Raw genomic sequence first — 25458 nt, forward strand, 5'->3', positions numbered from 1 at the left:
AGATGGAGAAGGTGCAAGGATACTAGAATCTGAGAGTAGAAGGGAACCAATACTGAGAGAGTGAAGTGAGAAAGAGAGAAAGCAAAATGTCACAAAAGGAAAGAAGCATAAGAAATGAAGAAAGGGTGACAAAGAAACAGAAAAAGAAGTGTACAATGTCCCAGGTGTTAGAGAAGAGTGTGACAGAGTGACAGAAGAAGAGGAGAAAAAAGAAAGAAAAGTTAGTAGGAGCAGAGTAAGAGCAGAGAATATGACAAAAGTGACAGGAAAAATGGAGGAGAAGAAGGAACGCGAGAGCGAGAAAGGAGGATGGAAAGAAAAACTGTGAGGGAGAGGTGTGTGTGTCTGTGTGTGTGCGTGCAATCGCGTGGGTATGTAATGAGCCCAGCCACACAGCTGAACAGTAGAGCAGGGCGGTGGAGCTGAGATGGAGGTCCAGGCATACAGCCTGTCAGCTCCTAGGCTTTCAACTCAGCTGCAGACCCCCTACACACACACACACACACACACACACACACACACACACACACACACAAACACACACAGACAGACATTTTCTCTTTACACTCTTGCCCACGCTGAGAGAGACAGTCTTTTTGTCTCATGTATGGATGTGTCTGTGCACACAGATGCACATTCATACAGTCTGAATTTATGCACACACTCATGCAGAGGTAGATAATCATGCAGAAATTTGCAGTATACGTGCACATTAGCGTACGCAGCACCCAAACTTCCAGATATAATACCAACCACAAAAATCGAATCAATATTAAAGACACAGAGCTGCTGAGGTTACTTAGATTTAAGGTGGATACTTGCATTTAAGCTCTATTGAAGAGAAAACGATTGAAAGCAAGAGTAGGACCAGGAAGAGGAAGTGAATAAATACTTATTACTGCCAATTGGCAGTAATATAATATACCTGTAATTAACACCTGTAATGAGAAAGGTGTTAACGATGAGTTCTGGGGGTGAACGAGGAAAAGAAAAAAACAGAAGGGGAGGATCACAGGTCGATGTTGGAAATGATTTTGGGATTTTACGCATTCATATAAAGCCTTGGTTACGTTATAGAAGCAGGCATAGACACAGAGGCATAATATAAATGTAAAGAAAACCATAAAGGTTTCATTGGTGTGGGGCTGGTTCAGAACGGCTGCTAATGAGAAATGCAGCGATAGCTTTGGAGTGGCACACAGAGTGGAGGAGGGTTATCCTGGTAATGTAAATGCTTTACTTAGCATTAATATGACAGTGTTAATAAGCTACAATGGGTGCAGTCTAATCAATAGTTGTATCTAAAACGGGACGAGCTTTGGTTACATCTGCAGCAGATTCACGAGTGCACAGCTTTATTGTGATGGCTTCTCACCTCCTATACAACACTTATCCTGTTAGGCAGAGAATACAGTGTTGTCATTGCTATTCACAATAATGGAAATCAATCCCAACATGACTTTCAATTTATTTGCATGAATAAGTAATGTGGCCTTAATTCAGCTTGCTGAAGGAGCCGAGCCGGCGCTGCTGCCTTTTTTATGCCACTATTAGCATAAGAGAAGCTCATTCTTTTTAATCAACTAATAATGAATGTTAAGGGAGCCTGTTCAGACCGCACCATGAGACCTCACAGCACACACACACACACACACACACACACACACACACACACACACCATCAACCTGATGACCAATTAAAACAGCAATTCCCAGTATCATGTATTCTTCCACTGGCTCTCTAGCTTCTTCTCTGCCGTGCAGATGCTGATTATTTTTGGACTGACAGGTAACACTTCATTATTCACAATCACACATTTAACAGAAAAGCATGTTTTCTCGACCCAATTAGATCTGCACCAAAATTAAAGCCGCTCGCTTTCATTTCAGTTCCCACAGACTTCAAATCTAATGCGCCCTCTGTAATAGTTTTATTAAATGCAATTACACGATTCAAGCTTCCTCAGACCTGTTAATGTGCAGAACAGCCCCGCACGCCGGCGTATGAGAACGCTAAGCGCGTGCAGTTACGACAGTTACGTTTTCGCGCAGGCTGACGTTTCTCCCGAGCTCGTCCCACTCGAGAGCTGTTCCCACCCTCCCAGCTTCCCTCAGCTGTTTGTGTGTATTTTAAACTCAACAAGTCCATAAAAACTCTTCCTCCTGGCTCTGCACGTTTCCCGTGTCACGTTTTGTTTATGTGCTTGGGGCAAGACTGATCAGGTTTGGATCAAACAAACAAAGAAGAAACACCACAACATTAAATTAATACTTTTTTTGTGTTTCGGAGCCATAAAAACACTCCTGTAATGATTTCAGTCAGTCTGTAACGTCAAGTAATGTTTAAGATTTCATTCTGTTGGTTACACCTTAGAATAAGAAAGTTAAATGAGCCGGGGCTTGGACTGTGAGGAAAGTTAACATACTGAACCGGGGTATATGTTTTTGGTTTTTGAGGGGCTTCAATAAAGCAATTCTAGTTAGAGAGCAGGATAACAAAAAGGTGCTTCTGCTGCCGTGTTTCAGGGTTTTGTCAGAGCAGCCTTACAGTAATAAATAAATGTTCCTTATCTCATTGATGCTCTTTAACAAAAATCAAAGGGTTCAGATCTCCAACAATCTTCTGATCTCAGTGGATTTTCTGAGTGATGACAGTATCTTCTAAGAGGATTCATGACTCAGCAGGCAGCGTTTTTGTTTAACTGTAGTTTAACTGTAACTGTCACATTAGTTACAAAACTAAAGCTAAAATCCTGCTTTGCATTAGAGGTCTGCCAAAATCTGGGCTTAGAGGGAACATCGCTTACAGTGCAACTTTTAAATAGATAAAGTCAAAACTGACCATTGAAATAATAAGAGTATGATAAAAATAACCCCTTAGTGTCAGGTTAATAATCAGCATGGAGCCTAAAAAGCATTCAAGCTAACGTTGATTATTATTGAGCATATTTAGCTGTTATGTTTATATTTAGCTGTAGTCACATGATCTGAGGTGCGTTCAGCACAGGTTATGGTGCTGGTGAAATTTCCATCTTTTAAGCATTTGTGACTAATAAAAAGCCTCTGCTGGTGTGATTGGTCGACTTTTACATCACAATAAACAGAAAGCAGATGGAAAAAAAAAAAAGCTCGCCATCAAACTCATCCAGGGAAGCATCCTGCAGAGTGACGGCTGTATGCCGAGCTGCGGCTCCTCGTTGCGTCCAGTTGGGTGACGGTCTGATTTTCTGGAGTGCTGCCATTCGCTGTGGCAGTTTGGGATTCTTGAGTTTCAAAACCAGAACCAGAAACGGGCCCACCGCTCCCCGTATCCTCTGACTACTGTTTCAGATCATTACGGAGCCCCAGTAATCAAAAGTGATTGGTGTGTGTGTGTGTGTGTGTGTGGGTGGGTGTGTGTGTGGGTGTGTGTGTGTGTGGGTGTGTGTGTGGGTGTGTGTGTGTGTGTGTGTGTGTGTACACAGCTTGGTGTTGTCTTGAACTTGCATGCATGGTCGTGGTATGTGTGCTGATATCTGACCTTCTAAGCTTATCTAAAAATGACACAGACGACACACTTTGGTACAAAAACATGTCGAACCTCCAACCCTGTACGAGCCGTGTTGTTGTTGACGTGGAGGAAAAACAGGTTTGCAAAATGTTAACGCTCATTTTGTTTTTGTCCTGTTTCCTGTTTCGTGCATTTCTCTTCCCCCTCCCTCCTTCCCACCCTGTTCCAGTGGGTACTCCTTACTACATGTCACCGGAGAGGATACATGAAAACGGCTACAACTTCAAATCTGACATCTGGTCGCTAGGATGCCTGCTCTATGAGGTAAGCTGGGAACGTGTGCACACACTGTCACCTCGCACTCCACGGTAGGAGTGACACGAGAACACATCAGCTGACACGTGTAAACAACCCGTTCTCATCCATCGTCGTGCATAAAGATATCTACACATTTTTCCACAAGTAGTAATGGGAAAAATACAAACATCCACACTTTGTTAGTAATATTATCTTCTAGATGTTCTGTCACTGTTGTTTTCCTCTCCTCTGATCGCGGCTCGTCTCAGGCCTCGCAGTCTGGGAACCTGCTAAACATTGAGAGTCTGCTGAGTGAAGGGAACTGACATGGCCATGTGTTTTAGATGAAGCTTTCCGGTGACACTGACTAGTTTGATTAGTCGGGAGCAAACCACCACAGGGCGCTGCTGTAGACCACACTGAGTGGAGACAAGCCCAGGAGGAGCACACACAGAGGGAACAAAGGGAAAGGAGTGAGGAGCAGAACGATGATAGACACGGATGATAGCAGTCAATCTGACATTGCAGCTCGCCGGCGTTCCCGTGCAGCGCGCGCACGCAGACACACACGGCCGGGCACAAAGTCAGAAACACACTGCGGGCTGAGGAAATGCCCACATTTTCCTCCCCTCGTCTCTCCCAACTCCCCTGAGCTGCTGATCATTTGGGCTGCATTTCAACGCACCAGTGACTACACCTTCTCTAAAGCGCCTCAGGCACAGAGGTGGAGAACGCGTAAGGAAGAAGTTTGAGCTCAGCTTGCAGGTCATGGTTGCTCAGAGACCACAGTCCTTCATGCTAATTAGCTCCCCACAATGCACTGCGGCAGTCCACGTCTGTGGTTGGTTGAAGGATGTGGATGCTGTAGGTCACATTCAGTGTTTCTGTGTGTGTGTGAGCGCTTGCATGGAAGCCGCTCCTGTTACTGTTAAGAAAACAGCTGGGCTGCATAGGTTGTGGCACGCCTACAACAGTCCCAGCCTTTACTCTTTATATATGTCAGACTCTGGTGTTACGTTTTCCTACTGGCCGCTGTCTGTCCATTTTTTAACACTTTCATCATGTGCTGCATCCCAGGCATCGATTGTTTTCCAGTTTTATTCGGCACACAGCACTTTGATCTTTCATGCATTTCACTGGCGTCACAGTCTAGACTAAATACAGAGAACGTAAGATGGAGACCAGAGATGAGGAGAATCTGGGAGTGAGCTCGAGAGCAAAAGTGAAAAATGGATGAGACTGTTTCGCTTTGAGTAAGCCAGAAGGCAAGGAAGAAAGATGGAGGGTGAAAAAGTTTAGGAATCTATATATGAACAATATAGGAAGCTGGAGAAGGTGAGGGAATAGGCAGAAGGAGTCATAAGAGTGAATGAAAAGAGAGGAGATGGAAGGTTTGGGAGCAGAGGGGAAGAAGTGAAAGAGGAGAGCGGGGTTATAGATTGCTGGAGCGAGGAGAAAGATGGGGGAGCTCATTCAGAGAGAAAGTACTGCAGGTACAAGAGCAAAGACAGAACTCCAGCCATCAGGTCAAGGTGAGCCATGCAAGGTGCCTGTGGAGATAAAGATTTTACAAGCTTATTGTTACCAGAGCAGCGCTCACCACGCCATGCATATTCTCTTTGAAGAGCAGTCTCTCGCCTTCCACTTGTCTTACTGAGAGGGCTCCACGGTGCATTCGTTGTCAGGAAACTTGCCTCTCTCCAAAACTCTCTTCTCCATTCCTCTTCGCTCACATCTTCTGCTTTCTCCGTATGCCTTCCTTTTCCTCACTTAACCTTCAGGCATAAGGAATTCACACAGAAATCCACGCCTGATCCCTTCGGTGCTCATTGATTTCAGTACAATAGGAGTCGAGGATCGCGCTGGTTTCTGAGCGCGTGCGTCCGCGAGCGTGCGTTTGTAACCCAGGGAGTTTGAGAGAGCCTGCGTTTTTCATCCTTGTGCCTGGGGGTCAAGTTAGGGTCCAGGGGGCTGCACGTCAATACCTGGTCATTGTATCTGCGTCCGTCTTCATCTCCCATTCTGTTTGATCCCCTTCTTGTTGTGTCCAACTTCATTACATCATCTGGCCCCGCCCCACGCCCTCCACCCAAACTGTCGACACCGCCGTAAACGGGGACGCTCAGCTGGGTTGTCTCCCACGGTGACATGGTCACATGGTTGCAGGGCAGTCAATGAGACTGCTGTCTGCTAGCGCTCGTTACAGTCGAAACCACCTCATACTTGAATCAGTAAGTCACACGCGCACACACACACACACACACACACGCGCGCTCACTGTGGGTCGCCTGCTCGCATAGATCTCTTGCGGTTTCTGTTTTGGTCTTAAAGTTAGAGGAGAATATGTTGAGAAGTTTTACTGGAATGCGTCTCCTTCCTGTATGGAGCGTAACCATCCGTACCTCTGACTGTGCCCCACGCCTCACGCCCCCTCCCCTCTTGTTTTGCTGGAGCTTTTACGAGGCCCAAAAACGCCGGGTCCTCTCAGCAGCTGGCGTTTGCGTGTGATGAGCGGTGGCTAACCCTCGGTATGGCAGTAACAGAGATTTTTGTTTTTTAAAGGCTTTTTTCTGTGTGTTGCTGAATCTCCTCGTTTGCTCTCAGGCTACGACTGAAGCCTGAGTAAAAGTGGTTCTACCTGCTTATCTGTCAAACTTTATTAACAAAATATTATTTGTAGATTTTAATTAGGCAGTCGATTACACACACACACATACACACACACACACACACACACACACACACACACACACACACACACACACACACACACACACACACATATACTTGTGTCTAAAGGCAGGCCTGACATTGTGATGTGAAACCAAACTAGTGCTGCAGGCGTGTAGGTGCATATGTGAGAAAGAGAGAGGATGAAAACACAAATATAGGTTTTTATTTTGATGCGATTTATGGTTCTATGTGTATTTTTATTTATAACTGAGGATTTGTGAGAAGCTCTTTAGTCCCAGGCCGTAAAGGCTCGAGGGATGAAGGTGGTTGGGAGGGGGGAGACGGGAGCCTCACGCAGCTCCTTTAATTGGCGTACAGGGAGAGGAGCTGGAGAGCGAGCGTGTGAGATCAATGTTAATTAAACTGGAAGGCCCTATGCAGACCTTTTAGGGAGAGATGCTACCTATACATGACCTGGCCAAATGCAGAGCAGAGAACAAAGTGGGAACGTTTGACGTGAGGCTCTTCTGTTAGTCACTACTTTATGATAGACTTTCAAACAGCTGCTTGAGGCTTACGACTTAGAGCTAAGATATAAATCAGTTAAGGTCGTGGTTTGTGTTGGGGTTTCCCTGTGTAGCCGTGATGTTACATTTCAGGACGAGGGGCTGGGAAGTGTATCGTGTCAGCGATGGTCCTCACAAATATAGAAGCACAAACCTACGTGTGTGTGTGTGTTTGAGGGGATGTGCGTGTGTTCTGCCACCAGCAGCTCACACCCCTCAGACAGACAGCAGGCATGCGTGTGCATTGTATGTCTCTCGAATATCAATGAAGCATACACACATGCACACACAATCGCGCACACACACCGGGGGCTCAGGGGTCAGAGAGTGAGTCAATCATCTAAACCGTTGCGACGACACAGTCTGAAAAAAGGAGCGAGTGTGTGTTTGTGTGTGTGTGTGGGTATGCATCTTTATGGTGTGTGTGTGTGTGTGTGAGAGCAGGGGGCCGGCAGCTGTCAGGGGCTAGGAGCAGCAGGCACTAATGAAGCAGATGAATAGTGCAAAAACTCCCAAATACAAACAGGACAGTTGACATTTTTCATCTGTCAAAAGCAGAAGATGCATGAAAATACGACGGGGTCTTGTTTAACCCTTTGCATGCTGCTGTGTGGAGTGGAGCTTTTCTTTTTTCTCCCTTTCTCTCCCTCAGTCTCACTCGCTAATTGGGGAATCTGGATTTTTGGAAACCGTTAATTCTTACATGGATACCTCAAAATATGAAAACTGAACATGGACAGAAATGTGTATTTTTACATGTAGAAATGAGTCGAGAAATTATGATGATCTTTGTCAACAAAGTCTCTTTTTTTTTTTTTGTATTTTCTTTTCTGTTTTTGTCTTGTTGTTGTTTTTTTAACATGGGAATGAGCAGAGCCAGACTGCGCCTAACACTGCGCGCTTTGGCATTTTCAAGTATCGACTGTGGTTATTCAAAAGTGATTGGATTCTGAAATGAAAGGGCAAGATGTCCACTGACCTTGGTGGCAAATGACTCATAGGTTCAGCAGCCTTGTTGGGCAGATGATTTATTTACAAGCAGCAATGAATGACTAATTAGACGGTCATTTAATTGCAGGTAGTGAGCTGTTGTCTATGGAAATGCATATTAAATAAGGGTCCATCAATGGCTATAGCACACTGAGTAATTAACATGTTGGAGTAATAATACCTTAACTTGATGCCACCTGTGTTAATGGCTTTTTAAATGAAGTACGATGTGTGTGTGTGTGTGTGTGTGTGTGTGTGTGTGTGTGTGTGTGTGTGTGTGTGTGTGTGTGTGTGTGTGTTAAATGTGGAGCACCATCTATGTGGGAAGGTGCTTTTGTGCAAACGTCCACCAATATTACTGTTTTTGTTGACTCCAGCTGTGTAACATTCAGCATCCTTCAGTCGTCCTGTGTGTGCACACGGCTGCTTCTCCTCGCCTTGGTAACGACAGGATCAGGTTTTAAATTGTGACTTTGTTAATAACAGAAGTGCATCATTGATGACGTGCATGAATATTCAGCACTGTCAGCTGCTGGTCTTGCAGTCGAGGCAGAGAGGTGCTCAGAGACAACAGAGGGAGATTCTCTTTCACTGGATGTGTTTTGTGAGCATGAACAGTATTCATGTAATAATTAACACGATTGTAAACTCTGCTGCTGTCGTCTTGATTTCCCTCCGCGGGCTCGGACAGCCGAGATCTGGCTGATGGGAAACGACGTCTTTTGTCTTTCATTGAAGGCAGCCATGATTAAACCAGCTACTTCTTACTGGTGCATTAGAAACACCAGTGCACACTGGACAAGACTGTTTTTTGTCTCTGCAGCGCTCGACTGTACGTGTCAGCTGATGAAGAGAGAAAAATAGTCTGTGAGGAAGCTGAAATCATCCAATGAGTTTGTGTGTGACACTAGATGGCCTCGTTTTTCTTTTACCTCAAACACTTCCTCCTTTTTCTTTCTCGGTCTGATTCACACGGACATATTTTCTCTCTGCAGCTTCTCATTTTGCTGAAGGTGGTGTATTCTCACTAACCTGCTGTACTCTGTGTGGAAGCTTTGCATTTGGATTCACGTATGGAGACTTTGTTCTCATCTGTTTTCTCGCTACCAATTAGCAGATTGTCAAACACACACTGTACTTTCTCCAAGGGACACCTGAGAAATGCTTCAAATAGTAACGTGTAATCTGCCCACTGATTGGCTGCTCTTCGTTCCAGCTGCTTTTCTGAAGTTTGGAACAAGCTCACGTACTGGTCGCTAGTTTTGTTACAGAAACAAGATCGGCAGCCTGCAGGTAGCAAACAAATCGAAGGGAGAAGTGTTTCTCACAAATAGACTGTACAGATGATGAGATCACCAGGAGTGATTAGATTTTGATTCTTCTCTTACTGCAACTCACAATTTCCTATTTAATAGTTTTTTGGTGCGTGAATGAAAAGGAAGCTCTGAGCACTTTCTCACACACAACAGTGATAATGACCGAGCACTTACTGCTGCTTGTTTTTGAAACTCTGAATCAGAAAAACAGTGAGCATTTGGCGGCTGCTTGTTATGCAAGTGTGCTGCAGGCTTCACCTTTCTACAAGAGGAAGTGAGTCAGTCGCCGAGTCTGGGAAAGATGGCGTGCGTCTTTCATTATTCTTAGAAAGGCAGAGAGGATCCTTCACCTCCTTCCACTCACAAGCAAAGGTTTCCATGCGCTTTCCGTTCTTCCTGCTCGTTCCCATTTGCCCTGCCTCGGCTCTGCTCGCTTGCGTTTGTTTTCTAGAAAATATACGTACTCGTCTGGCAGCGCATCCTCAGCATCGCAGGAAAGTCCACCAACCTGGAGCGAGAAGCTTCCAGTGGATTTGTTTTGTTTTGGTTCGGCTGAAGTTTAGACCAGGATGTGCTGATATGTACACAAAGCTCTGCATATTGACTTGTTGTCTTCCTTTATTTTCTCCCAATCCCATAATAATCAATAGGATGCACCTCAGTAGCAGAGCTGCAGACTCTACTGTTAGCACAGGGTGCAGAGCCGTCTGCGTGCCACCTGTTGAGAGCTTGATTGGCTGTTTTACTTCCCGTTTTAACTTCACTCACTGACTGCTCTTGTCTTTTTCCCACTTTCTGTCTCCACGTCTTCTTATGTCTGTGCTTCAGATGGCAGCCTTACAGAGTCCGTTCTATGGGGATAAGATGAACCTCTACTCACTTTGTAAGAAGATAGAACAGTGTGACTACCCCCCTCTTCCCTCAGATCACTATTCAGAGGAGGTAAGTACTCGTAGTGATATCAGCTGCCTCTTACTTCTCTGGAACAGAGTAAATATAGACTTGTTCAGTGTTTTTAAAGCACCCGCCATAGTCTTTAATACAAATCCCCGTCTCTTTCTCTTTATGCCACTTTCCTTTTACTTATATCGAACACTTAAATTATATTTATATGTCAGTGAAATCCACCCGTCTGCCTGAGCTACAGCACAGGACGATGTTACTGTGATCTGGCTACGATTTTAGCCGCGCGTATCAAAAGCATCTGGCGGCGCTCGACAGTGGGGTGAAACTAAATGGGCCAGAGTGTCACGTTTCCCTTAGTTAACGTTAAATCGTCTGCCGTAATTCTGCGAAGACTGATCCATGTGCAGAAACGTAATGCAGCCGGGCTGCGGTTAAAGATCACCTTATTGCTGATTAGCGCTGACATGTGCATGAATCTGCTGGCTTTCTGTTTGCGTGCCCTCTTTGTGTGGGTGGTGTTTCCCCCGTCTGTTTCTTTTAAATGCGTTTAGTGAAATGCTCATACTCTGAGTCACAGGCGTGCGTGCAGATGTAGGTATTGGAACCTTTTTCCAGTGACTCTGTGCTCAGTTATTGGCACATTTATTAGATTTGCACTGTTTAAAAAAAGTCGCCTCATATCTGATTAAAGTTAAGGATGCTGTAGTGCTTCATCATGTTTGAGGCCTCGTGCTATTAAAAATACTGCAAAATGACATCGCCTCACAGCTGACCTTGTGGTTTAGGTTTGAGTTTCCAGTCCAGATATGTCTAATAATCCCAGTATGAACCATCATGGCTCATACTTTCAGGTATGACTTTAAAGCACGCTGGTGTGGTTTTTACCTTTAGTGCCCTCCAATCTGTAGCCAGTGTGTCTGCAGTGGCTCATTTTAAATGGCTGTTCATGTCTCCAGTGAACTAGTTTGTCCTGCAGAGAGAGGCTTTGTTATACTCTGGTATTTACCTCATTAGCCTGATAAAGGCTAATTGTGAGGTGTTTTAAGCCTCTGTGGTTGCTGTGTGTGTGTGTGTGTGTGTGTGTGTGTGTGTTTTAGTTCTTGCAAGTGTATATTTGCTACATGAGCTCTTTCCCCACACACACACGAGCGCCACGCTGAGCCTCTGCGTTGCCCCACATGTCACCCCCATGCAGGAGAAAGGAAGACAAAGCGCAGGAGAGAGGGAATGATGGAGCGAGAGACAGGGCGATGGAGAGATGGAGATGAGGGGGGTGCCTGCAGCGCCTGTCTGGATGTAAACAATGCTCCTGAAGGATCGGCAGCAAACTGTCAGCTGCTCATCTTTGTTGTGTCATTTAACCATCTCCATCTATGCTCCCCCCACCACACACACGCCTCCCCTCACCAGCTCCCCCACCCCCCACACGCACATGAATATTTTACATATCTGCATCTCGGCGCCCTCCCCGTCTCCATTCTGTGTGACTAATTCTCAGACTGTCTGAATTTGCATCTTTGCCTCACTTTCTCGCTCACACGCACACTCGCGCGCCGATACACAAAACTCGCCCGCGCCACGCAACAGCGGCCAGGAAGTCGGCAGACGGTTACCATAGCGACCTCATGTAGATGTTTTTTTCCCCTTTCTTTCCTCGTCTTTTATTATCTTTTTTTTTAATGATGGCGGTGGCTGTTCCGCCTGCGAGCCTGTCTATCTGCTCCAATCAGCCACCACGCTCCGCTTCAAGTGGAAGCGCTGTCTCCGGATGGCAGCGGAGTGGCAGCTGTGTGCGTGTGCATGCGTGTGTGCGTGCATATGGGGGTGTGCTCAGGTAAAAGTGGATTCAGCAGACCAATAAATGATTAGCGTGCTACCCCAGCCTCGCACCTCCGTCTCAGTCGGCTTACCTGTTGCTCTGTTGTTGTTGCTATGACGGAAAAGGTCACCTAGAGGGCGCTGTTAGCAACTGTTAGATTTCTCTAGAGCTGCTCTTCTAAATTCCACAGTGGGATCTTGTTTCATCTCTGACAGTGTTTCTCTTCTTTTTGTCCCATCCACGCCACCAGCTGAGGAAATTGGTAGATATGTGCATCAACCCTGACCCGGAGAAGAGGCCGGACATCACCTACGTGTATGACGTTGCCAAACACATGCAGAGCATGGCGCAGGGCAGCTAAGCCCAGAGTTACGCACACTATGCCTTGCAGAACTCCTGTCCAGGACTCGTCCGTCTTCATTAATAGAAAACTTACTCCAGTTTCTTGTCATGAATAGCACATGTAACACGTTTTTTAATTTTCAGAGTGATCGTTCAGTCTGTAACCTTTTCTCCCCTCGAGTAAAGAATATATTATATTACCAGTGCAGCTCCTTTCCTAGACTTTAATGTGTGTTGTATCTCACCAATGTGTCGCTATGGCTTTCAAACACGTCATTCTACTCATGTCAAACTGTTTCTCAGTATACGTGCTGCTAAAGCAGAGGTACTGGAAAGAGATGGGCGCTATGTTCAGTATTCAACAGTTCAGTGCAAAATATCATTAAATTTGACCTCGAAAGCTCTCGATGACCTACAGTCGCCTCAGATGGCACAAAAAAAATAAAATTAGTGTCTAAAAATGGAGCGAAGAGACGTTCGCTCATTGACAGCAACTCTGCAGAGTCTAATTACGGTTGAAGTGTTGTTGTGTTGCACTTTTTACCCTGGTACTGGAAGGCTGGCAGGGTGATCATGTCTAATGAATGTATTAGAGAAGGAAGGATCATTTAGAGGGTAGACTACAGCTGTGCTACGGGGAGACACGAGCAAATGTCTCCACAACACTTTGAATGTAAGTCATTGTGACGCCCATGTATTGTCTTTGAAAATATCACAGTGTGTCTTTCCTGACAGCCGAGCAGGCAAAGAAAGTGTAACAGCAGCAGTGTTACATGTGACGTTTACTTCCTCACTGATACCAACACGGTTCCCTCCATGATTGAACTAAAGAGAGATGAACTACAGCTGCAGTGTTTCGTTTGTGTCCGAGCATCAGAAAAGTAGATTAGCTACACAAACCTGTTAATGTGTAAGTCGCAGTGTGTGTGTCTTTTATGTAACGAGTGAGAAGTTACTGATCCATGCTAAAAGTACAGCACAGGTAACAGCCAATCAGAGGAGAGAAACGGTTTATATGTGGGAAAGCATCTTTTATGAAATCCTACCTTTACCAAAGATTTGTACTGAGGGGGGAAACATTTAGTTGTACTGTACCTGGAAATAAACACCACCAAAGAATAACAAATAAAATCTTTTAAATGACCCGTTTGTGCCTTCAGAGGGAGACGACTTAAATAGAAACAGGAAGTTTACATAACGACAGTGACGACACAGCGAAGGTTAGTCTGTAAACGAGGATCGATACTGCTTTCAGTGTCTTACACGTCAGCGTCTGTAAACTCGCACATCCTCTGTTTTTAATGTTTGTTTTTATCAACTTTTCTGTGTTACATACAGTCCGAGACAGCGCAGGTTATTTTGTGTTCACAGAAAATGTTGGCAGTTATTTGTCTGATGTCAAACGCAGTGTTTGCAGTTTGTGTTTGCAGTTTGTGTTTGACGTCGTTCACCTCGTCCTAGATTTTGTTCCTTCGTTGATTTCCGTTCCCATGGCGATAAAAGTGTTTCTGCTCAGTAAATCTCTTAAATTTTCATCATCTTCACCTGCAGTCCTGTTAGTTTCGTCTGTGTAGCACCAAAACATTGCAGTATTTTAGAGTTTTTAAAGCAGCTGTGGCACTATTTTTATTAAATATTTTGCTTTGATGCTATACAGAATTCCCACACTTAGTGTTTTAGGGCCTTTTATGCTTTTTCTTTGAAGCATATTAATTAAGGCACCTGATCATTTATGTTAAAGTGCATTTGTAACAGCAGCAGAGCGCCGCAGATGTGGAACAAATGTTCTGTTAATACGCAGAAACAAAGACGTTGTTTCTTCTGTTGGTCCTCACGCAGCGCTCGGTCACTTTAACCATCACGGCGCTCGTGTAGTCTGGATGTAACGCATCACAGCGCTCCACTGTGCCTCAGTCTTTTAGCTTTGCCCTGTTTATTTTCCGCGTGTCCTCCTCAGCATAGTATTGAAGAGTCCAGGTGTCGGCCACAATGCAAAGTACTGGTAATTGATATTTATTGTTTTGTTAGTTTAGTTTTCTCAGTGAACATTTCATGTCCGAAACATACCCGTGACACGCCTTGTATGCAAACTCGATGTAATAAAGCTTTCAAATTTCATTTTTCTTCCTTTTGTCTTGTTTTTCTTGGAGAAGGTTTCGATTGTGACAAACGTGCTTTCTCTGCAAAAACACAACAGCAGCTGCAGAGCTACAGGTCACGGGGCTCAAACATGCGACCGGGGGCCATTTGTGGCCCACGTCACCCCTACTTGTGGCCCATAAATAAGTTCTTTAAGAGATATTTGAAATGTTAAAAAAACAACAACATTTTCTGAAATATTTCTGTGTGTTCTTGTTTTTTGTACTACTTGAACACTAAAGCGACCCTCCAATGAGACCACAGTGTCAGCAGCGGCCCGCAGCTCATTTAAGTTTGAGACCCTGGTTTTAATTTCGGGCTTTAGGGGCCTGGATGGTAAAACTGGTCCTTTTTACTTCATTTCAAAGTAAGAACTGGAATATTTCACTTGTAAGGATATCATAGTGTTCCAACTTCAAGGTAAGTTGTAACTTCCATTAGTATCTACTTCAGAAAACGTTCGTTCCTCATATTTGTTCAATTCAGCTCAACTTGTCATCTGTGCAGATAAATTAGGCTCATGCTGAAAACTGAACTCACTGACGTCATTTCAGTATTATTTACTGATAGAATAGCTGAATATTATAAGGATTTATTACACACCCAAGTTTTATTACAAACAGGAAATCACCGTATAAATGTAACACAACATGTAACAAGTATCAAGTTTGCTGTAAAAGAACCTCTGATGTCATCCACTGCATTGAAGGTTTTCTACAGAATAGTTTCAAATGTAAAAGCCCAAAAATAAAATGTTAACAAATCATTTCATCTTAAGGTATTTAGACCCTCTGCTACACTTCCATGTTTACTTTTGCTTTTATTTAATAGAAGCTAGTATTGAATCATTATGTTATTTATGAACTTGATGCCAGTGTGAAAGTATACGACACACAGATCTGCTCCATCAGTCTCGTCTTTCTTCTGTTAACCGTCTGTGGCTGTTTAGTTTCTGGACTTGATGCATTTCACATGGTAGATCTTGCAGACTCCCACAACCAGGGCCAAAGACGTGATGAAGGCGAAGACACGGATAACAGTGATTACAGCATTACTATTGTCTGTATAACAGAAGAATATCCAAGTGGTGACATTCAACATGTAGAATAAGACGTATATACATTTAAAATGGTATTATGAAAAGAACAGGAAATGTTTCTAGTAGGGTTATTAATATAGTTTATACAGGGAGAGTCAGCTGGTGTTAGTCAAAGAAAAATGCATTTCCTCTCACGTCCATCAGAACTATTGAATGAATATACACAGATCAGACTAATGACATCAACCTCTGGCAACAAGATTACAGTGTTTTTAAATGCTACTCACACTGTGGAGGCTCAGCGGGTGTTTCAGTGGCTGGAGGAAACATTCAGATCAGATGAGAAGGTAAAACAAAATCTAAATATGTTAATATGCAACAAAAGCTTGAAAATAATCAGGAAATGCACACCTATATTTACTATACTTTTATATTTACAAAATTACAACTACAGAGTCACGATCATCACGACCTCCTAGGACCCGGCATGGCATTTTTAATTTCTCTTTGCTATTTGGGCTGATTGGGACCTGATGGAGGGCAGCACGGTGGCACGGTGGTTAGCACTGTTGCCGCACAGCAAGAAGGTCCTCAGTTCAATTCCACCATCAGGCTGGGGTCTTTCTGTGTGGAGTTTGCATGTTCTCCCTGTGTTTGCGTGGGCTCCCTCCGGGTACTCCGGCTTCCTCCCACTGTCCAAAGACATGCAGCTTGTGGGGATAAGTTAATTGGATAATCCGAATTGTCACTAGGTGTGAATGGTTGTCTGTCCCTGTGTGTTAGCCCTGCGACAGACTGGCGACCTGTCCAGGCTGTACCCCGCCTCTCGCCCTATGACAGCTGGGATAGGCTCCAGCGCCCCCCGCCACCCTGAAAAGGATAAGCGGAAGCGAATGGATGGGACCTGATGAATGTAAAAATAAATTACCTGATTTTTGCTTCTGAAAAAAATAAATAAAATCCACATATGAGGACATTAGTTTTAAATTTCAATAGAACAGTGGCAGTATAATGTCCTCATAAGTGGATATCAGGCCCTATTAGAGCAAAGTTTAGTATTTTGGTCTAGACAACCCAAAATATGATGTCCATATGTGTGGACGCCAAGTCCTAGGAGGTTAAAATTCAAAGGCAAAGACCATGCCTCCTGTAGAGTACGGTGAGGATATGGAAAGACTGCTCAGTTATACATGATATTTTTTTTTCTTTTTTTTACTTTACTTTGTTGAAACACTGAACACCATATATGAGTCAATCAAGCATAAAAAAGGCACTTAAATCAAAGTAATAACCAGTTTTGTGATTCAGTCTAACAGACAACTTAGCAAAGAGCCAATTTTAAACTCTATCTGTAGGTAGTTTAGTGAGCCCATTGTAAAAACAAATAATTGTTCTATTTTATTTTGTTGAATCTATGAAAAATGTCAAAGATTACACAATTCGGCAGCATGAAATTGGAGCAACAAGGTGATTCCCAAAAAGTAATTAGCTTAAAACTCAGCATAGTTTAGCATGGTGTGAGTGTGTTCGTTGTGTCCTTGGGCAAGACACTTCACCCGTTGCCTACTGGTGGTGGTCAGAGGGCCCGGTGGCGCCAGTGTCCGGCAGCCTCGCCTCTGTCAGTGCGCCCCAGGGTGGCTTGCCATCACCAGTGTGTGGATGACTGGTTGTGTAAAGCGCTATACAAATACAGGCCATTTACCATTCAGTTAGCCTTTCTACTATTTACTGAAACCTCAGCTGGTCTCAGTGGAAGGGCGGCTTCAAGAAGCCGTTCATAAGGAAAGGAAAAGGTGGGAGAAAATGCTCAGATATGCCACATCACACAATACCTGGACTGAAAAATCAGTGGCTACAGGTTAGTAATTATAGTAACTACAGATCTCAGGAGAGACGTACAACTGTGAGTGTCTACAGCAGGGGTGTCCAACTCCAGGCCTTGAGGGCCAGTGTCCTGCAGGTTTTAGATCTCACCCTGGATCACATGTTGAGGAGGTCATTTAGCCATTTATATCTGCTGTGTTGTATCAAGAACACATCTAAACCCTGCAGGACACCGGGCCTCGGGCCCTGGAGTTGGACACCCCTGACCTACAGCCATCTGTACCACTGCATTTCTGCCAGTAGTGTTTGAGATCTGGACTTCAACATTACTGAAGCAGCGTGGGATCATCTGGACAGAGGAAAGAACAAAAGAAACATCTAAAGAAGAGCTTTGAATGTCCTTCAAGAAGCCTGGAGACCTGGTCCAGAAGAAGAAATGATGAGAAAGTTTGTCTGTGAGAGTTCAGACTGTGTTGAAGAATAAATGTGGTCACACCGAACATTGACCTTTAAGCTCGTTAGAATTGTGCAAACAAACCTAATGTACCGTGTTTCTGTCATTGCTTGGAGATATTTCAGTAAATTCATATTCCATATGAAGAAATGAGGGTTAGTTACAATACTGTTGAGTACTCGTACATCTGCTCTTGATCCTTTTCTATGGCTCCCAATACTATTTCAAATCCAAACTAATGGGAAGATGCATCAATGCTGAGGGGTCGATATAGGATAACTTCTCTCTTAAAGCTTCATGTAGGAGAATAATTTAAAGAGTCACAACACAGACTCAGACATTTAAACCAAATAGAGTTTGTAGTTTTAGCCATGCTGGTCTGACATCAACCACCAACAAATGATGCAGTGTGCGTCCGGTTTGTGTTACCTTAAGAATCAAATGTCTTACCGGTAGTTGGTTCTGACTTTCCAACAAACTTAATTCTGAGGTCAAGAATTTTGCATCGTGACCAGATATCTGTATGTGTTGGCTGGCCTGGGAATGCCTTGGACAAGCTGGAAGACTAACTTAATTTGTACTTTATAATCATATAATTTTGATTATAAAGTGTACAAGTCATTATCCAATGATCATTTTTGACTGAAACAGGAGCATAGTTTACTAAATTAACTTCATGTTGTCTCTGAGGTCACAGATCAGTGGAGCTGAGCGCTCTTTTCCTACAGACTTCTGTATAACTAGACTAGTAGACTTTCTGAAAACAGAGGCTTAGCCCACGTAGAGAAAGAGACTATTTTCAGACTTAGAAATGGCCAAAATCTTCATATATGATCTGTGAGTACTTGTGGATTTAAAGTAGGTGAGACAGAACACTGATCGAGCACTACTTATTAATCAGCACTCGATTAATAGCTAAGCTACATAAATCTGATCACAGTTCCATACATCAGAAATATTATATTTTAGTTATTCAGAGGCTGTTTAAGGATACTGGGTAGTTTAAACATGTGCACTGTGGGGAAAAGATGAGATATTTCATCACTGAAACTTAGTAACTCTGCATGTTTTCACTTCATATAGTACAGTTGGTGTCATTTCCATTGTGTGTAGTTTATAATGATGACAAATGTCCTTACCTGTACTGTGTGTGTTCTTCTCTTCAATGAACAGCTGCACTTCATTACTTTTTCTCGGGATACCACCAAGTAAACTGGCCCAGTAGGTGTTACTGTGGCTTAGAGTGAGATTTGTGATGTGGTAAAATACAGAATTGTTTTGGGGGTAAATATCAAAGGAAATTTTCCTTCTTTTTAAATCATCAATCTTTTTCTCGCCTGTTGTATAAATTCCAATTTGACTGTTTTCAGTAATGCTAACGTTGAATGTAAATTGAAGGGTGATGTTGCTGCCAAGGATCCCGATGACTTGTGCATGGCTGGGGTCTGTATGGAGACAGAAAGTAAAACACTAAGTAGCAGCAAAACAATTACTTAGTTATAAACAATGTGACACATTCAAAGGCCACTGTATAGTTTGTACTTACTTCATAACAATATGTACAGTTTATATTATTATTGTGTTATAAATGTTGATGGGCCTGCATTAGTTTATAAATCCTCTTTTGTTACATAATAATAATAATAATAATAATAATAATGATAATAACAACAATGAATTATAGATCAGTGATCCTTTCAGTTGATCTACAACGAGCAGCAAACTACAGAGCACCACAGGTCAGCTGATCCTCTCCCATTCACGCACGCACATAAAGTCTCAGTACTTGGTCTCCAGTGCCCACCTACTGCTACAAAAGACAGTCAAGTGTTTTCAATATGCTGCTCGTCCATCAGTCTTGCTGCCTACTAGCAGCCTGTACTTCAGTTAGAACACGGATTGTAAATATTAATGGTGATCACGTGATTCTTACAGATAGAGAGAACTTCTCTGGTTAATTCATAATGAGAATTTTTCAATTACACATTAAATCATTAGCACATCATTAGCTCCGGAGTCCCACAGATTAGCCTGTGGGACTCCGGAGGCAGCTGATAGGTACTGACAGGCCAAGCGGAATGCGGCGCGGGCGGTGGCTGAAGCAAAAACTGAGCTGTGGGAGGAGTTCAGAGAGGCCATGGAAAAAGACTTTCGGACTGCCTCGAAGAGATTCTGGCAAACCGTCAGGCGACTCACAAGCAGAAAGCGGTGCTCTACCAGCACTGTGTATAGTGCGGGTGGAGCGCTGCTGACTTCGACTGAGAAAATTGTCAGGCGGTGGAAGGAATACTTCGAGGACCTCTTTAATCCCACTGGCACGTTTTCTGTGGAGGAAGCAGAGTCTGGGGACGAAGGGGATGACTCACCAACCTCTGGGGGCGAGGTCACTGAGGCAGTTAAACAACTCCTTGGTGGCAGAGCAACCTGGGGTGGACGAGGCCCACCCCGAGTTCCTGAAGGCTCTAGATGTTGTAGGGCTGTGACCACTTTTGAGCCGTGTCTTTCTTGGCCGTAAAGAATACAAAAGAACTGGGATTTAATACTTGGTTGACACGTTTCTACGATGTTGCGTGGAGATCAGGGGCAGTACCTCTGGACTGGCAGACCGGGGTGGTGGTTCCCATCTTTATGAAAGGGGACTGGGGGGTGTTTTCCAACTACTTCTGGTAAGATGGCACCTGTGTCTGGCTTTGCCGCTGCTGGTTGTAATTTTTCTGTGCTGTTTTTCTCTGCTCTTTTGTTATCGCTTCTTGTCACTGATATGTTGGCTGCCTTAGTCTATGATCGCCTGGCACTGTTTTCCACCCGATGTTGGGTCAAGATACCTCATTTTCCTGTGACGGTATTTTCCATCCTCCGCTGCCGACACCGGTGTGTGGATCTTCATCAGGTGTCATCTGTGGTTCCTTTCTGAGTCCACGCAAATCACGTAGGAAGACAGGAAAAAGAGCAGGTGTCCAGGTGAAACCCAGACTGCTCCTGAAGTGGAGATTAGCTGTACCTGGATCTACGAGGCGGTGCTACCTAAGGAGTTTATCCAGACTCTCCGGGTGTTTGGCGCTTCATCCCTGTGGTGAGTGGAATTTACAGGCGTCGGGGATCAAACCTTCAGTTTCTACGTCCACTAAATCGGGCTGCTTCTCATAATAATCCGACTTCTACGCCGCTGAATGTTGCGCTCTTTAATGCCCGATCAATGACAAATAAAACGTTCTTGTTGAACGATTTTATTCTTTCCAAAAAACTGGATCTTTTATTTCTAACTGAAACCTGGCAGCGTGATGGTGACTATACATCCCTCATCAAACTTTACCTGAGAGGGTATTCCTTCATCAGCCAGCGTCGGACACTGCTGTGTTTGGAAACCAGTTTCACTGTCGCTCAGTAATGGTCGGACACTTTTCACTGTTTGAACTACAGCTGGTTAGAGTTGGAAATAAAGATCCGCTTTATTATGCTGTAGTGTATCGTCCACCTGGCATCAATAGCTTGTTTTTAAAGGATTTTAGTGACTTCTTATCCTCCACCTGAAGCTGTCCAGACTGGCTATGGTCGGGGATTTTAATATACACATTGATGATGACTCTGAGCCCTTTGCCAGAAGTTTTCTTAGCCTCATGGACTTTTTCCATTTTACACAGCATGTGTCTGGTCCCACACCCACTAAAGGACACACATTGGACCTCGTTTTTACTTTATCTTTAAACATTGATTTTATTTGTTGAGGACATTTTTATTTCAGACCATAACTGTATTCTTCTTAATTTGTCTTTCCATCTGTCCATCTCCAGTTCATTGTGTGGTTAGCTCTCAAATCATAAATTCATCTACTGCTGATAAATTTTCAGATGCTTTTAAGTTAGTTTTACCTCCTTATAATGATGTTGATTTACTAACAAAGCTTTTTAATAACTCTTGTCTCTCTATTTTAGACAATGTTTGTCCTGTGAAAACCAGATTAGCTCCTGTTTCTAAGTTGTCCCCCTGGATAAATGACAGCATTCGCTGCTTAAAGTGTTCCTGTTGCAAAGTTGAGCGACTATGGAAGAAAACCCGTTTACATGTTCATCTCCTTCACTTAAAGGACCTTTTAGTTGCATTTAACACTTCAGTGCGTGATGCGATGGCTGCCTATTTCTCAGACCTTGTATCAAAGAGCAGAGGTAACCCCAAGGTACTTTTTGACACCATTTGTGATATTGTTGCTCCTGCTCCACCTGCTGTTTCAATTACCCCGAATGAAGATGAGAAAATTTGAAAATTTTCTTTCTTTCTTTGTTGAAAAAGTTAGTAATGTCAGGAATAATATCTCTCCTTCTGTGTGTCTCTTGTCTGCTCCAACCCCACCTGTGTCCTTACCTGACCTGGTCAAATTAGTTCATTCGATGAAAGCATCCTCCTGCTCTCTTGATATTTTACCTGGATCTTTGTTTAAAATGTCTTTCAGTCTATCGGTCACTGTGTGCTTACAATTATCAATACTTCACTGGTTTCTGATCAGGTCCCTGGTTATTGTAAGAATGCTGTCATTCACCCACTGTTAAAAAAAACCTAAGCTTGACGCTTCTCTTCTTAGCAGCTACAGATCAATTTCAAAATTACCATCATTGCTAAGATTTTAGAAAAGGTTGGTGCTCAGCAGCTTATACAGGGAGTGCAGAATTATTAGGCAAATGAGTATTTTGTCCACATCATCCTCTTCATGCATGTTGTCTTACTCCAAGCTGTATAGGCTCGAAAGCCTACTACCAATTAAGCATATTAGGTGATGTGCATCTCTGTAATGAGAAGGGGTGTGGTCTAATGACATCAACACCCTATATCAGGTGTGCATAATTAGGCAACTTCCTTTCCTTTGGCAAAATGGGTCAAAAGAAGGACTTGACAGGCTCAGAAAGGTCAAAAATAGTGAGATATCTTGCAGAGGGATGCAGCAGTCTTAAAATTGCAGAGCTTCTGAAGCGTGATCATCGAACAATCAAGCGTTTCATTCAAAATAGTCAACAGGGTCGCAAGAAGCGTGTGGAAAAACCAAGGCGCAAAATAACTGCCCATGAACTGAGAAAAGTCAAGCGTGCAGCTGCCAAGATGCCACTTGCCACCAGTTTGGCCATATTTCAGAGCTGCAACATCACTGGAGTGCCCAAAAGCACAAGGTGTGCAATACTCAGAGACATGGCCAAGGTAAGAAAGGCTGAAAGACGACCACCACTGAACAAGACACACAAGCTGAAACCTCAAGACTGGGCCAAGAAATATCTCAAGACTGATTTTTCTAAGGTTTTATGGACTGATGAAATGAGAGTGAGTCTTGATGGGCCAGATGGATGGGCCCGTGGCTGGATTGGTAAAGGGCAGAGAGCTCCAGTCCGACTCAGACGCCAGCAAGGTGGAGGTGGAGTACTGGTTTGGGCTGGTATCATCAAAGATGAGCTTGTGGGGCCTTTTCGGGTTGAGGATGGAGTCAAGCTCAACTCCCAGTCCTACTGCCAGTTTCTGGAAGACACCTTCTTCAAGCAGTGGTACAGGAAGAAGTCTGCATCCTTCAAGAAAAACATGATTTTCATGCAGGACAATGCTCCATCACACGCGTCCAAGTACTCCACAGCGTGGCTGGCAAGAAAGGGTATAAAAGAAGAAAAACTAATGACATGGCCTCCTTGTTCACCTGATCTGAACCCCATTGAGAACCTGTGGTCCATCATCAAATGTGAGCTTTACAAGGAGGGAAAACAGTACACCTCTCTGAACAGTGTCTGGGAGGCTGTGGTTGCTGCTGCATGCAATGTTGATGGTGCACAGATCAAAACACTGACAGGATCCATGGATGGCAGGCTTTTGAGTGTCCTTGCAAAGAAAGGTGGCTATATTGGTCGCCGATTTGTTTTTGTTTTGTTTTTGAATGTCGGAAATGTATATTTGTGAATGTGGAGATGTTATATTGGTTTCACTGGTAAAAATAAATAATTGAAATGGGTATATATTTGTTTTTTGTTAAGTTGCCTAATAATTATGCACAGTAATAGTCACCTGCACACACAGATATCCCCCTAAAATAGCTAAAACTAAAAACAAACTAAAAACTACTTCCAAAAACATTCAGCTTTGATATTAATGAGTTTTTTTGGGTTCATTGAGAACATGGTTGTTGTTCAATAATAAAATTATTCCTCAAAAATACAACTTGCCTAATAATTCTGCACTCCCTGTAGCTGTTCTAGATGAATACAGCATTCTGGATAAATTCCAGTCTGGTTTTCGTAGAGCTCACTCTACTGAAACTGCACTTATTAGAGTCTCCAGTGTGACATCATGATGAACTGTTATGCAGGAGAATGCTCTGTCCTGCTGATGTTGGACCTGACCTCTGCCTCTGATACTGTCGACCATCACATTTTGCTAGATAGGCTGAGACATTGGGTGGGTATATCAGGGTCTGCTTTGGACTGGTTCAAATCTTAATCATGAACGATCCTTTTCTGTGGCTAATTCTAAATACAGGTCCTCTTCTACTTCTCTTGAATATGGTGTGCCACAGGGCTCTGTTCTGGGGCCTTTATTATTTTTGCTGTATAAACTCCCTTTTCAGCACTTATTGAGCACTTTTAAAGATATTTTTTATCACTGCTATGCAGATGATATTCAGTTGTATATCTCCTTTAAGCCCCAAGATGTTTTCAAACTACAGATTTTGCATAGGTTCAGCCATCCAACCATTACAGGTTGGATGGCTGATAACTTTCTTCATCTAAATGAGGAGAAAATGAAGTCCTTGTTTGTGCTCCCATAAAATTGGTGCCTATGATTGTGGAAAACGTAGGCCCTCTCACTACATTTGCCAAACCTTCTATCAGGAACCTTGGTGTAAATTTTGACTCAGCTCTGACTTTGGACACTCATGCTAATTTATTGGTTCATTCCTGTTTTTATCATTTAAAACATATTGCTAGGCTGAGTCCCATTATATCACGTGCAGAACTAGAAATGGTCGTCCATGCATTTGTGTCATCCCGTTTGGATTATTGCAATTCTTTGTTCATGTGTTTAAGTAAAGCCTCCGTGGATCATCTGCAACTTGTTCAGAATGCTGCCGCAAAGCTTCTGAACAAGTCTTCTAAATACTCCCACGTTACACCCCTGCTGATCCAGCTGCACTGGCTCCCCATAAAATTCAGAATCCACTTCAAGATTTTGACTTTGACATTCAGGGCTCTGCATGGACAAGCACCAACCTATATCAGAGATCTTTTACATGAGTACATCCCCAGCAGGTCCCTGAGGTCATGTGATCAGGGCTTGCTGGTGGTCCAACATAGGAGGCTGAAAACGAAAGGCGATAGAGCGTTTGTATCTGTGGCCCCCAGACTCTGGAACTCCCTTCCTTTAAGCCTGAGATCTGTGGACTCAGTGGTTTCATTTAAAAAACAGCTAAAAACCCATCTTTTTAAACTTGCTTTTGGTTGATTTGTGTTTTTATGTTTTAGCTTTTCTGTGAAGGACTTTGTGATTTTTATCTTGAAAGGTGCTATACAAATACAATTTTACTTAATTACTTACTTACTACAGGGGGATCACACTCCTCAGCCTCCCTGGGAAAAGTCTA

The 25458-nt window shown here is 43.5% G+C and overlaps 1 protein-coding gene and 1 long non-coding RNA gene across 4 annotated transcripts in view; one reads left to right on the forward strand and one right to left on the reverse strand.

Moving 5' to 3' along the window:
* nek7 (NIMA-related kinase 7) overlaps positions 1-14517 on the forward strand; it is a 60939-nt gene extending 46422 nt beyond the window's left edge. For 2 of the 3 annotated variants that reach the window (XM_019346798.2, XM_003455641.5), the window contains 3 exons: positions 3720-3814; positions 10161-10274; positions 12308-14517. In XM_019346798.2, the coding sequence (XP_019202343.1) occupies positions 3720-3814; positions 10161-10274; positions 12308-12418 (320 nt within the window). In that variant the 3' untranslated portion in view covers positions 12419-14517. The remainder of the gene's footprint in view (positions 1-3719; positions 3815-10160; positions 10275-12307) is intronic. The other variant, XM_025899329.1, reaches the window with a different exon arrangement.
* Positions 14518-15357: 840 nt separating this feature from the next.
* Positions 15358-19450, reverse strand: LOC109195080 (uncharacterized). The gene is made up of 3 exons (XR_002056756.1): positions 18995-19450; positions 15865-15894; positions 15358-15599 (listed from the first exon to the last, which is right to left on the reverse strand). It is a non-coding gene; the product is annotated as an uncharacterized LOC109195080 (long non-coding RNA).
* Between the last annotated feature and the right edge of the window lie 6008 nt (positions 19451-25458).

The sequence above is a fragment of the Oreochromis niloticus genome, linkage group LG17 (assembly GCF_001858045.2).
Source record: "Oreochromis niloticus isolate F11D_XX linkage group LG17, O_niloticus_UMD_NMBU, whole genome shotgun sequence".
In the NCBI taxonomy this organism is placed as follows: domain Eukaryota; kingdom Metazoa; phylum Chordata; class Actinopteri; order Cichliformes; family Cichlidae; genus Oreochromis; species Oreochromis niloticus.